This window comes from Sminthopsis crassicaudata, chromosome 3 (genome assembly GCF_048593235.1).
Source record: "Sminthopsis crassicaudata isolate SCR6 chromosome 3, ASM4859323v1, whole genome shotgun sequence".
NCBI lineage: Eukaryota > Metazoa > Chordata > Mammalia > Dasyuromorphia > Dasyuridae > Sminthopsis > Sminthopsis crassicaudata.
In genome coordinates, this window is record NC_133619.1 from 531,692,675 (window position 1) to 531,706,856 (window position 14,182).

The 14,182-nt window shown below is 32.5% G+C and overlaps 1 protein-coding gene across 7 annotated transcripts in view; it reads right to left on the reverse strand.

Moving 5' to 3' along the window:
* Nucleotides 1-1,146: 1,146 nt before the first annotated feature.
* The window catches only part of GRIA4 (glutamate ionotropic receptor AMPA type subunit 4), a 481,423-nt gene continuing 468,387 nt past the window's right edge, over nt 1,147-14,182 (reverse strand). The window contains exons 15-17 of one of the 7 annotated variants that reach the window (XM_074304367.1): nt 12,487-12,601; nt 9,801-9,935; nt 1,147-2,444 (exon numbers count right to left, since the gene is read on the reverse strand). In XM_074304367.1, the coding sequence (XP_074160468.1) occupies nt 2,280-2,444; nt 9,801-9,935; nt 12,487-12,601 (415 nt within the window). In that variant the 3' untranslated portion in view covers nt 1,147-2,279. Of the gene's footprint in view, nt 2,445-9,437; nt 9,936-12,453; nt 12,602-14,182 lie in introns of those variants that run through there. The other 6 variants (XM_074304370.1, XM_074304368.1, XM_074304369.1 and 3 more) reach the window with 6 other exon arrangements.

Below are 14,182 nucleotides of genomic sequence, written 5' to 3' on the forward strand. Positions count from 1 at the left end.
TAAGTTGAAGCATTCAGTTTTTCCAGGTTTTAGTGGCTTTTGTGGGAGACAGAATTGGTACCAGGTATATTTCATTACCTTTTTCTTGAAGTTCTACTTAGCCATTCACAAGATTAATTTGTCCTATTTCCTTCTTTTTCTCAAATCTTTTTCTTTTCCTTTTTTGATCTAGATTGAATCATTACTGCTTTTTTTTTTTTCAGGATTGAGGAATGGTAGGTAATATGTTCTGGATAGAATATCTATGGCCTTGTGTATTCCTTACCTATGGTGCAGTCCTAGGAAAAAGGCAGCACTGTCTCTTGGCTAGATAGATTCATTTTCTGCTTTATGTTGTGGAAAGATTGATGGATAATGACTGAGGCATATTAGTGAACCCATGGCATAGAAGATCCCAATGTGAGCCATAAGCACAATCCCCTTATCATATTTTATGCAAATATGTATGTTTCTTGGGAGTGATAGAGACATATTTTTGGTACTAATTCATAAGGATTTTACCTTGTGTGAAATACTTTCCTCTTTTGCTTTGTGGATTCAGAAATAATGCACCTATATCTAAAAAATAAAATTTTGTGATTTGGAAAAGTTTTTAATCTGCAATCTTGTTGGTCATGTGAAAATAAAAAGTAAGAGCTCTTCTATCCACATTCTGACCAATTCCATTCTCTCTTATCAGAAATTCAAAATGGGAAAATATGGAATCATCTTTGTCCACAACTATTTTCTACATAATCAGAAGCAAAAATGTTTCTATGAATTTCTAGCAAAATAGCTTTTAACCCTTTCTTGGAATCAATAGAGAATTTACATGTTACCCCATTACACTTTTGTTATGCTCTCTGTTTGGTTCAATTCTTGACAAAACTTACTACTTTGCTTTATCCTCAAGAAAAAAAAAACACTCAATTTGAAAAAGAATATGTATATAATACAAAAAGCTTTTGCACAAAGACATATTATATACATATTTTGCATTTGAGCACACATTTCTCTTGCAGTCTCAATAGTATTATTATTAACTTTGTATGAATTAAGTGTTATTTTATAGAGCAAAACCATAAGGGAACTTTTTTTTTTTTTACATGTTTATGGTATGAAGATCCATTATCAATGAGTGCACCTCTAACCATTTGCGCTCTAATTGATGCTGGTTCTCTGACTAAGAAGTACAAGTTGACTCCACTCTGTTCACAAATTTCCCATTCAGCACCTCCTCCTTTCTTTCATTGTTGCTGTTTTTGCATTTTTTTCCATATGACTTTCAAAACACTTGGAAAAGAAATCCAGGCTCTGTAGATATTATAAGAACGTTTGTTGTTTTATTCTTTTTGTTGGGTACAAAAACCACAATTTTGTACACAGAACAAGATTATAAATAATATTGGTAGTATGAGTGACCCGTAGTCTCTTTTGATTCTACACTGAGACTGATGATGTAATGTCAACATTTTTTTTCTTTTTGTTTTGTTTCTCCTACTTAGACAGATGTGACCTGTGGGACACTGATGTGTAACAGAATGAAGATAACAGCAAACAAGAAGATGGTCAACAACTTTTATAAAAAAAAAGTCTCTGAATTTTATTACAGTGATGCCATTTATATCAATTATTGCAATGAATTGTTCCCTAAGATGGTTAGAAAAAAGAATTGTGTTGTCCTCTACCGAATTTACATCAGTTAAAAAGCAAGCATGTTTCAATATTCCTCTTTTTTCCTCAAAGGAAATGTAAATAATTTCATTTACTTTTCACAGGATTTACATGTTTGTTTATTATTTTTCTCATCACAGTTTTGTGACTCATTTCCATAGCTGGATATTCTTCCTTGAATACATTAATGTTCAGGAGACACAGGTTAGCATGTTCATTGACTTCTATAGCTATTTAATCCCTCTTGGTGAAGTCCAAGGTAAAAGTGTAGTCCTTTCTGAGCAAGTCCCTCACAGTTTAATGCGCTAATTGGCAAGTCTTATTAGTTTTAAGTCCACTCGAGTGAAATTTGTTGCTGTTAATACACCCGTCCCTGCTCCCGCCCCTCCCACCCCCCAAAAATCTAAATTATGAATTTTCCTGATATAAAATCTGAGTTTGGGTTTCCGAGCTGAGCTCATGCACACATTGTTGCTGATGATGTCTGGCGCATTTGGACGTACTTCCCGTTCTCAGTCAAATTTTGGAGTTCATCAATGACACTCCCATGTCGTGACAGACTGTGCTGTGTTTCCATCAGTCACCAACACAGTTTTAATTAAGGCACTCAATTATTTTTTTGGTTTTTATGGTAGGTCCGATGCAATTACAGCCAATCCTGAACTTTGTCTAATTGCAGTTCCAGAATGTACAGCTTTTGGGCAGTCTGGAGTCAATACACGGCCATTTTCTCCCACACTTCCTGTGATGGATAATCTGGCTTTGTTTCTTATGGCTTCAGAAAAGGTCAGCTAGGTTGCATGGAAAGGAAGCAGGGAAAAAAGTGTTACAATATTTCTATTCTATTGGTAGAATGTGATACAACAAACACCAAAATGTTAATATTTAGACATCTGCATTTTCATATACTTTTGATTTTATAAGAACTGCATAGAAATAAACATTCAGCTAGATTGGGAAGAAGTCAATTTAGAGATTGTGATAATAAAATTTTTAGGAAGATAATTAACTTTAAGGCAAATGTAAAATAAGGCTTTAAGCCAATCTTTGTGGAATAGCCTACCTCAATAAAGATTAAGTTGGACTTAGTTTTAAATATTATGAGACATATATGTTCATTTGTACATATATGTATATAAAACCTTGTACTTTTTAGCTGTTTTTAAATAGAAAATTCTTCTTTCAGAAATGTGATCAGCAGTCTAATTATAACCTATATAGAGCTGTAACTTATGCCAAGTCCTCTTTTCACTAAACAAACCTTTTCACAAACATCTCCATTCATTCACACCACTTAATGACATGACCCAAACAGCACAAGTATCGACATATAGCTGACTACATGCTTAATATGGACACTAGATACAGATTTTTAAAGAGCATTCTTAGCAGGGACATATCTCAAGAGAGAATGTCAATATGCATGGAATGCCATTGGTAGGGACCCTTCTTCAGACTACCTATTGTGGGGCATGCCTCTGAATCCTGCCTCTAGTATCTTTGTCCCCAGATTTCTTGCTATAGCAGGAAGTAAAGGGGAAAAAAGTGTAATAGGAAAAGTGGGTAGTGCCATTATGAAAATATATTCTATTATTCTTATTATCTTTTTATTATTTCTTGGACCTGAGTTTGAATATTAATTTCTAAAAGAGGCAATTTAACAGGGAGAGAAAATAAAATTGATCATGTGATTTATCTCAGTCAAGAGGAGAAACTTATTTCTGGGTTTCCCATCTTTTCAAGAAATTCTTTTTTTTTTTTTTTTTTTTTTTTTGAATTGCCATTTGTTTATTTTCCAAATTCACACCAACCATTTCTCTTTTGTGAGTAAGAAAAGGTTAAGTGCAGGTTTTATTTATAGGGTGCCAAGAAGTCAAGAAATTCTTTAGCCTGTATTTACTTTGTATGAATACTGAAGACATTAAAACTTTTATAAAATGATAGGGCCTTAGAGATCATTTGTTCCAACTTATCATTTTAATTAGAATAAAATTTGAGCTCCAGAAGAGTGAAGTGACCTGACCATAGTTAGTGGCACAGTCCAGGTAAGAAACCTAGTCAGTTTCATATAGTTTCCCCTAAATAACTCAAAGTCAGCTTTGAGTAGTATTGTTAGGAATGGACAAGTATGACTATGGCTAATAATGTTAACAAAAAGTATGAAGAAAATAAGCAGTACTCCTTATCTATTTGGAAATCTTCATCTAATCCTTATAAAATGAATATTTCAAGAAAGAAAATGTCATGGCTATAGATAGAAGATATACAATGGGCATGTGCTTTTCTAAAGTAGTCATAAAATTTATAAATTACACTATAAATGAAAGTAATAGATACTTGGCTAATTTTGGCCTGTGCCAAACTAGTCTCCAAATGTAAATGAAAAGGAAGCCAAGATTTCACAAATGGAGAAGTAAAACTGTAGATAAGGATCTGAAAATGATCTTTTAAATTGTTCATTTCCACTCTTGTTCTAGTATAATTCTATTTCTCAAAAGCTTGTAATGTGTCCTACAACTTTCAATGAAAAAAAACTGAGAAATTTTAGACCAAAAAAGAGAAGATTTAGTGGGGCATAATATCTATCTTCATATACTTGGAGGTTGTTGTATAGATGATCAGTCCTATTCGGTTATAAAAGGAGGATTCATCAATAGGGGAATGAATAAACAGGTTGTGGCATAGGATTGTAATGGAATATTATTGTGCCATAAGAAATGATAAGGAAAAACATAGAAAATTTTCATGAATTCATGTATAGTAAAGTGAATAGAATAAGGAGACTTGTACAAAGTAACAGCAATGTTGTTTGAGGAAGAAGTATGAATGATTTAACTATTCTCAGCAATACAATTATCCAAAACTATCTCAAAGAGCTAATGATGAAGCATACTATTTGTCTCCAGAGAAAGAAATTACATGGACTGCATATAACTTAAGCATGATCTTTTTCACTTTCTTTCTTTTTTTTCAAATCTGCACAAAATAACTAGTATGAAAATCTTTTAAATAATCGAATATGTAAAACCTATATCTCACTGGGGGGAAGGGAAGAAGGGAGAGAAGAATAGAATTTGGAACTCAAATTTTAAATAAACATGTTAAAAATTAGAAAAATGAAATAAAAGGCAGTACTATGATTGTGATTTGAAGTTTGAGGGAGACAGATTTGAATTCCTAAGAAATACTGTAATAATAATAAAAAAGGAATGGTATACTTTAATAGAGAGTGGATTCTCTGTCATTGTAAATCTTCAAACAGAAGTATTGGGGACATTGTAAATAGGATTGATATTTGGATAGGGGCTGTATTAGAAGTCCTCTGAACTCTCTTTTAACATTCAAATACTGTTGATGCAATATTTTAGGAAGATATAATTCTTTACCTATATGATGTTGGAATTCAGTACATTCTACATTTGCCTACTCTCTGACTTGGGCAAACTCAATTTTTCCTTGTTTCTAGGTTTTCTCATTTGTAAAATGATAGAGTTTGGGAGTGAGCATGTGAGTTAATAGAAACATCATTGATTTGGGAATCAGATGACCTAGGTCACAAATCAGTTCTATCACCACTGTGATCTTAGGCAAGCTCCTTAACCTTTCTGGGCCTCAATTACCATCTTTAAAATGCAGGATTTGGACAATATGATCTGTAAGGTTCCTTCAAGAACTTTGGTTTTAAGGAAAGTGAACTGGACTTGGAGTTAGGAGTTAGGCTGAATCCTGCCTTTAATTCTTAGAAGCTATGTGGACATGGGGAAGTCATTCAACTTCTCTATGTCTCATTTTCTTCCTTTTTAAAATAGTCATTAGAGTACCTACTTCAAAGAATTGTGAGAATAAAAGGAAATTATATATGTTAAGCACTTCCTAAAATTTGAGGCATTATTAAAAAGTCATCTATTACTTTTATTCCTTCCTCTATTTTCTATTTTTTTTTGAATCACTAAGTTTCTTCATTCTTCATTCATTCTATATTCTATATTCACTTTTCTTGAACAAGCCATCTCTCTGATCCTCAGTTTATTCCAAATCACAAATGGGGAAAATTATCATCAACACACAGAATTGTAGTTAGCTATTAGCTATAACTGTTGATTCCTCAGAGATTCCACTTTGGGACAATTCTGGATACCATGGACTCATTTTTTTCCTGTGTCTTTTTGTCCTAATGTAGTCTCCTACAGAGTCCTGTGATTTCTTTATTTGCCCAAGTACATGAGTAAGATCGTGGCTACACACAGGCCTGTGTAAGGTTCCTAGATATTTATCCAACTTGTGATTTCTCTAAGTAGCTGGTCAACTCCAAATCAATGCTTAGAAATGTACAATATTGCTGAATGGAATTGCCCAGAAGATTTGACTGTTCACTAAATTTTGTCCAACAAAAGAGATTGTTTTAGATATTTCTTGGCATATGCATTTCTTTGGTGGATTCATAATTACATAGATTTGCATCCTCCTTTATGTCTACAGATATAATCTTCCTGTGTGATTCTTACTCTTCTTGCTCTTGACTGATCCAATGTGCTGGAAGCCTGTCTTTGAGACTTTTCAGCATGTTATAGATACCATCAAAGTCCTTGGGCTATGATGCATCTATGTTCTATTATTCCTTCTACATGTTAGGGTCACCTCCTTTTGTCGGTATATATCTTCTGGATGACATCTTCTATACCACTTCACTGATGGGTCAATTTACCACTGACAATATGAAGCATCTTATATATACACATATTCAAATATTTTGTTTCATTGCCCTCTTAACTGTCCAAATTTTTATTCTTAAGAGAGCAGCATATTTTATAGTTTTTAGCCATCTATCCTCTCTAAGGAGAATATTAATATTAATAATAAAAATATGGGCTTTTGTGAAAAGGAGTAAGATAAGATAACCAAAAGTATGATGTTGGCATTTATATATGAGATAAACTGGCTTTTCTTTGTTAAATTACAGGGATAAGTTCTATCACTACTTTCATCACTTGAAGAATAGATTTATTTTGTCAAGTTATCATTAAGAAAAAAAAAACTGCAGTCCAGGTCTTTACTGGGAAGAAATACTATCAAAAATCTTTTGAAGACTTTTGGTGAAGCAAAATTTTCATATTATTACCAATAGCCTGCTTCCTAAGGGCTTCACTATAATATTGCTGTAATGTAGTATCTTTGAGCTTGTTATCTTTCCTTGTAATCCTTTGTGAAGAAATGGTATGGATACAATTACAGTCACAAAAATAATGTTGAATCACTGCATTGAGAAATAGAATGTATGTTGACAGAGACTATTTGTCAACCAAATGAAAAGATCAAGTGACCCAAAATATTAAAGGGATATACCTTTAATTTTTTGTATCTCTTCCCAAATGCTATTCATTTCTAATACTTCAAAATGCCTATATCTTGTGGCACCAATAGCCTAATTTTCCACTTTGTTTTGTGCTTGAATGGAGCTGATCAAAGGAAAATTCTTGTCTTAAGTCACTATGCATTTTGGATTGGGCTAGAATTCTCTAGTTACTCTTGATTTTGACCATCTTCCTTTATGGGATGGTCAACTGGATGTAATCAGTCTTGCTTGCTGTATAATATTCAGTTTTCAAAAGTCTTATTAATGTGAGGATAATAGTTTTTCAACTACTGACATTTCAAATAATTTTGAAAATGTCATTAGCTTCAAGACTAAAATTTAGAAAAAAATTATAAAACTTGGTGCATGACTGCAGTAAGAAACTATTTCTTATGAAAGCTTCTGTTATATAGCCTATATCCTGAAATTTATAACACTTAAAAGAACACAGGAATACAATAGTATATTTTCCTCTGAAATTTGTTATCTTAGAGGTATCAATCTCAAGGACAAGAGGATTTATAGAGGATGTACACTACAATATCATGTAGTCAACTTAAAATATTTTTATAATAATGTTATAAAATGAAGCATTAATATCTCATTAATTTTAAAATTGTCAAAAGATTCTTAAGCGAACTGGAATTTGCAAGCTATTCTTTTATTTAATTATTTATGTGGGAGTAGGGTCATAGGTAAAATTCTTCTATCTTGTTTGCCTATTTTCAGTCATTTCAGATGATTAAGATGCTCTTTCCTGCCAAGAAAGCTATATTTTTGATGCAGTGACAAAAGAGATTTTACAAAATAATGCTAAAATTCCACACATAATGTTTTCTGAACATTCAGCTCTTGAAGCTGATAGATAGTAGGTTGTTTTCTAGCTTGTGGAATTAGTGGACATCTTGGGAAACAATATGATGAGTAAATTCCCCCCAACTTGTCATCTTTTTGGCTTGAGGTCCAACAAATGATTGTATTGCCCAAAGCTATTTGAATAATTTCAATAGTCAGGATAGAATCTGGCAGTCTATTCTTATTGGTATATTTTTAATTTGCAAAATTGGGAGAATAACTTCCTTTATGATAAATTGCACTCTCCATAATCTAGCTATTGCTTTTCTGAATTCTATATAAAAATTAATGGGATAAGAATAAACAAGGATAATTTTTTTAAAGAGAGCAATCACTACCATTTCAAAGAATTTCAAGTTGCCTTTTCTTCATTTCAGTCTTTAAAGAGTCAATGCCAAACTTCAGTGCAAATATTTCTTGTATGATTTTTCTTGTTGAAAATTATATGAATCTTTTATTTTATGTTGTTGTTGATGCTGCTCAGTTGTGACCAACTTTTCATGACCTCATGGATCATAGCATTCCTGGCCCTTCTATTCTCCACTACCTTTCAAAACCTGTCCAAGTTCATGCTTGTTGTTTCCATGACATTCACTTCATTTCATCCTTTGATGTCCCCTTTTCCTTTTGACTTCAACCTTTCCTGACATCAGAGTTTTTTTTTTTTTCTAATGAGTCAATTTCAATGTTAGAATGAATATTCCTAATTAATCATTGAATATGTTATTTTTCATTGTTATATTTTCATTCAGGCATGAATTTAGGACAAATTTTCTCAAAGCTTAATCAAAAATCACTTGGTCTGTTAATAGAAATAAGGAATGGATTTTAGACTTCTGAAAATAATTTTCATGTCCTTGGACAAATCATTCTTTTAATTCTCAATTTCCTTTAGAGTCATCAATGAGGAAAATTATAATTACTTTACATGGTGGTTGGTTAGATCTTACTTCTTGCTTACCACTATTTATTTATCTTAACTGTTCTGGACTTGCAAAATATGTGCCTTTTAAAAATAAATTTGATTTGATTCCATTCACAAAAACATCTAACTTCTGTTGGATCCCTCTGATAGAACTAAAATCTCAAGTGTAGTTTAAGTTCTATTACTGGTATAAGATTGAGGTTCTGATTCACTTTAATAAGAGTTTGAATCTGAAAGCAGAATTTAACCTAAAAAAAGTGTCAATCATCACCAGGATTAACCTACAACTGCTGAAGATCTGGCTCTGGGAAACTCCTCTGACACTATCTATGTCCACTATCTCGGACAAGTTATTTAATATTTCTGTGTCTCTCCTACTCTATAAAATGAAAGCCTTAGATGTCCTCTAAGGTACATTCCATATCTAGATCTATGAATTTAAACATCCTGACAAAACAATATCTGGTCCTTGGCAACTTAACAATTATGCAGTACAGAAACAAACTGACCTTAGCCACAAATAGGAAAGTAAATGCTGATGTGCTAGATATTTAAATAAAGGTTTCTTTCTTTCTTTTTTTTTCCTTTTTTTTTATTTTTTTTATTATTATTTTTTTTTTGCATTAACTTGAATTTCATGTAGCAGGACTCTTTGAATTGATTTACAACAGCAAAGTTTTTTTTTTTTTTTTAGTTTGATTCTTGCAATGCAGATGTCTATGAACAACACAGAAGAGTGTACTGTACATCTGCAGCCAAAGAAACTGAACCACTTTGCACTGGTTTCCAAAAAATAGAAAGCTCTAATTAGAAGCAAGCATTACCACCACTGGACAGACAGGTCACGACACTGCATTTACAAGATGCATCACCCACTCACTGTGTTGGCCCTAAGTCCTACCCCTAAATTTTAACACTTTCGGTTCCATATACGTTGTAACCTTCTCTATAAGTGGCTAAATTCTGGGTATTCTGCGAGGAAGTTGGGTTAAAAGTCTGTGCACTCTTTGCCACCTTCATTCGCTTTGCCTCTGCCCTGGACTTGTAACAGAACTCTATCAAAGCCACCAGCATGGCCAAGCCCAAGCCGCCAACCAGAATGTAGAAGACTCCAGCTACGTTGCTCAGGCTCAAGGCACTCGTCTTGTCCTGGGGAGAGAGAATCACTTCAATTAGTGATGGAAACATGGGCTTTCTAAAGCAATAAGAACAATGAGACATTCAGGCAACAAGTATAAATATACACAACCTCTAAGTCAGAAAGATTTTAACATGGAATTTTGGGTTGATGGATTTTAAATATAATAATAATAATCGATCATGGAGATCCCAAGAAAAACTAATTTTATTGCTTGCATATTTGGAATGTAATTGGATTCAATGGGATATTAACATTATGAAGTAGGCAATTAAAACCACTTCACTCCCCCATATCAACAGATAGGAAACATTTGGACAGAGTGTCAGAAATAAGTGACAAGTGTGAAAATGATTTAATTAAAAGTTTGTTACATGGGTGATGGATTGGCTTGACTCTGTAAACATTACAAGAAAATTTTTAATATCTGCCATTTCACTAGGGGAATGATTCTGCTTCTCCCCACTTTCCCATACTTTATTAAGGAACTAAGGTTCTCAATACCAGTCATTTCAGTTTTTCATGGTTATTGTTTGAATAATCATGTGCATAGATACTGATAGGCTATTTAATCATTTTAAGGCCATTCTATATAGGAAAGTCCCTTTAATTAGTAAGGAAAGTACCAAAAAGACACATTTCTTCATATTATGTTATGATAGATATGATAGATACATACTATTTTGGCCATGGATAGATTTATTCTACACAGTATTTAAGCAATGAAATTATTTATGTTTTAGCACAGCTATGAATATTTTAAAATAATCTAATTTCCATTCTTATTAAGATATTTTTAATTATATGGTGTTTTCAGGCATGCATCTTATTGTAAAATATTCTGAAATAGCCAAGCACATGATTTTAAATTATCAGGGACATTAAGATGTTCACACAACTTAACCTCTGGATTTTCTCATAATAATTTTGTTTTCTACACTTAGAAATATATTTGTAAGGTAATATGCATGGCACTATGTAACCCCACATTTGTATGAAACATTTGAAGTGAATTAGTGGCCTAAGCAGTGGTTTCTTATTATTATTTTCTTAGAATTAAGATAATGGAAAACGTGAACAGCACTACTGGTGGTTTAATTTAAAGATGCACTATTTGTTCTGCATTATTAGAGTGGTCCTGGTAACTGAGTTTCAGATATTCTATCAAGGACTTCATTTCGGCATAGACAATAGTTGTCTGAACCAGAAGGGTAAAATAATCTTTAATATTCTAAAGAAAGCTTTCATTCTATTCTGGTTAAAATACCAATGCTATTAAGGGCAAGAGGTGGAGAAAACTCTTAGAAAAATTTGATAGTTTAATAAGAAGTGATTTAGAACTTTGCCTGGTTTCTACTTGAGATTTTAAAATTCCATCTATAATATCTGCCCTAAGGTTATATGCTACATATCAAACATCAAGTATTATTTTTTCCTTTTCAGAATAATGGATAATTGCCAATAAAAACACATATTCAGATATAAAGGAACTAGACATATATTTATGTATGCTTTATTTGTATATAAAGCAACATAACAGAGTAAATCTGACCTCTGACATGCACTATCTTTGCGACTATGGATCAATCATTTAACCTATCACATGTCACATGCAACTCTTTAATACAGACTATGAGTTACATGAGACTTGCCCTCTTAAGCAAAGTGGAAATAGTTCGAATTCTCCATACCTCTAAAATTAGAAGGCTTGACAAAAAACCTATTTTTATAATTTATATATATATGTATATATATATAATGTTACCTTGCAATGCTTTTGTAATTTTTTTTTGGTAACCATTAATTTCAGATGTATCCAATTGAAACAGAATTATAGGTCCTGCCATTTTCCAAAACCAGATTTCATTAATCACAAATTTTATGAGTTAAAAATGCTACTACTAAACATTGAATATTTTAATGGGAAAATTTAAAAACTTAAAACTTCAATTCTTTCATTTGATGGGATTTACATATATATAATAGTGCCTCTTCAAATTAAAGTGCATTCTTTGCTAATTTGGGAAAATCAATATTATTGAACTCTTCTGGGTAAACATTCATTTCTTTATACATTTTTCTTTTTTTCCAGTGGCTAAAGGTAACTGTCCCCTTTCTTGTTTTGTAAATTCAATAAGAACTCTGAATTGATGAAGTCCAAAGCAGATGGAACAATATAAAATAAAATCCTTTTTTTAAAAACCAGTGTTATATTAAACTGGAGACCGCTAATTTAAAAGAAACCCCATTAAAAGAAACATTAAAAAAAAAAAAGATTTGTTCTGAATTTAATGGTTTATTTTTTCTTAAAGCTTTAATATTGGAAGAATAAGTGGGTTGTGTGTGTGTGTGTGTGTGTGTGTGTGTGTGTGTGTGTGTGTGTGTGTGTGTATGTGTGTGTTAAGCCAGGCCCCATTTTTAAAAGCTAATACAACTAATTTCAATGGGTGGGTTTGTGCTAGGAAGAGGAATGCTCATTGCTTATTTTCCATCTAGGTTTGACCATGGCTCCCTTTAGTGTTGGGTGAACACAAGAGGAGGTCCCGAGCTGCAGTGACTAACCTTGCTTCCAGAGTCCTTGGGTCCACATTCACCTTTATCGTACCACCATTTGTTTTTCAGCTTGTCTAAGACGCCTGCCTCACTGAGTTTCAAAACGGCAAGGTTTACAGGAGTTCTTCACGTGGAAAATAACATAAATAACATTATATATGTTATTTTATGTTATTCAAGTAAAACTACATTAGAATCGCATGGTAAAGTGACAGAGCAGAGGCCACAGTGGGTACTATGTCTTGTACTATAGGCCCAGGTTTAGAAAAAGACATACGACTGGGGCCTGCTCGATCGCTTTAGGTAACAGGCACATACTGCTAGGGAAGATTGGTAAATAAAAGGTATGCAATTACTGTGAACCCAAAACTATTGGCTTTGAGATATTTTCTCTAATATTCAGAATTTTGTTTCATCTGGTTATTCCATAATCTTATTTATTTTGTTTCTCTTCAGGATTTATAAATGTGTATATGTCAACAGGCTGGCTATAGTCCATTTCATTTCCTTCTTTCAATTATGCTAATAATAGGATTTTACTTTATTCTATGAAGCGTGTCCCTAATATCTGCTATCGTATTCATATCACTACTATTTTATTCACACACAACACCTTGCCAAGGGAAAGATGACTTAGGCATTGTTGAGAAAGGATCATTCATGCTTAAAATACAAAAGGAGATCATTGACAAATATTATTTGAATTTTGTTGGAATAATCTTCTATTCTCATGCAAATATTTAATAGAGAAAATTTCCTTTATATAAATCTAAACACAATTTAGTTCCAACATATTCATATAATCAAATTCCTAAAACCATATAATGAAGTTCTTGTAATACAGTTAAAAATGCTTCAGTATATAAGGAGTAGCTAGAATATATGACTTCTTTCAGAAATTACCCTTCATCAGAAAGTTTAGTCTCTTCTGCCATTTTCTTTGCCTCTATGACTGTCAAATATTGTTAGAGGAGGGAAAAAAAGAGAAGATATTCACTAGTTCTGGAGATTTATTATCTTAAGGAATGTTCTCCTATCTATGTACTTGTTTTTTAGAGAAATATAATTAATCTCTCTAGGTGCTATCTGCTTATTTAACTCACTGTGTAGGCATGGTGAGCTATGGTAGAAAAAGTACTGGTCTGGGATACATAATACCTGAGCTCTCTAGGTTTTTTTCTTTGACTTTCAGTCTCATCTTCCATTATATAACTGGGTAGGATAAGCTAGACTATCAGATCCTCTTTCTGAGTAGTATTCTACAAGATAAGTAATATATGTTCCAGTGGTTGTCATCTGGACAGCTGCCCCAAAGAGAAATTCATCATGCTTTACTAGGAAGATTATACTTTAGAAATCATCTAGTCAAATTGTCATTTTATAGATTAGGAAACTGAGGCACAATTGGAGCTCACTCAGGTAGATTGAGAAGAATTCAAACCTAGGCATTTTTTATTTGTTTGGACATTTACCTACACCCACAAAGAATTTCTTAGTTACTTCTTAGATGTCAAATTCTTGAGGTTAGAAACTCTTTCATCATATTTGTATACTCCCTAGAATGTAGCACAAAGCCTCTGATATAGTAGTCTGTGAAAACAGATAAAATTTTCAGATGGAGGGCATTAGAGGAAAGAGGAAAAAAAGCATTTTTTCAAGTACTTAACTACTATTATATCTTGTATTTTGCTTAACAATCCAATAA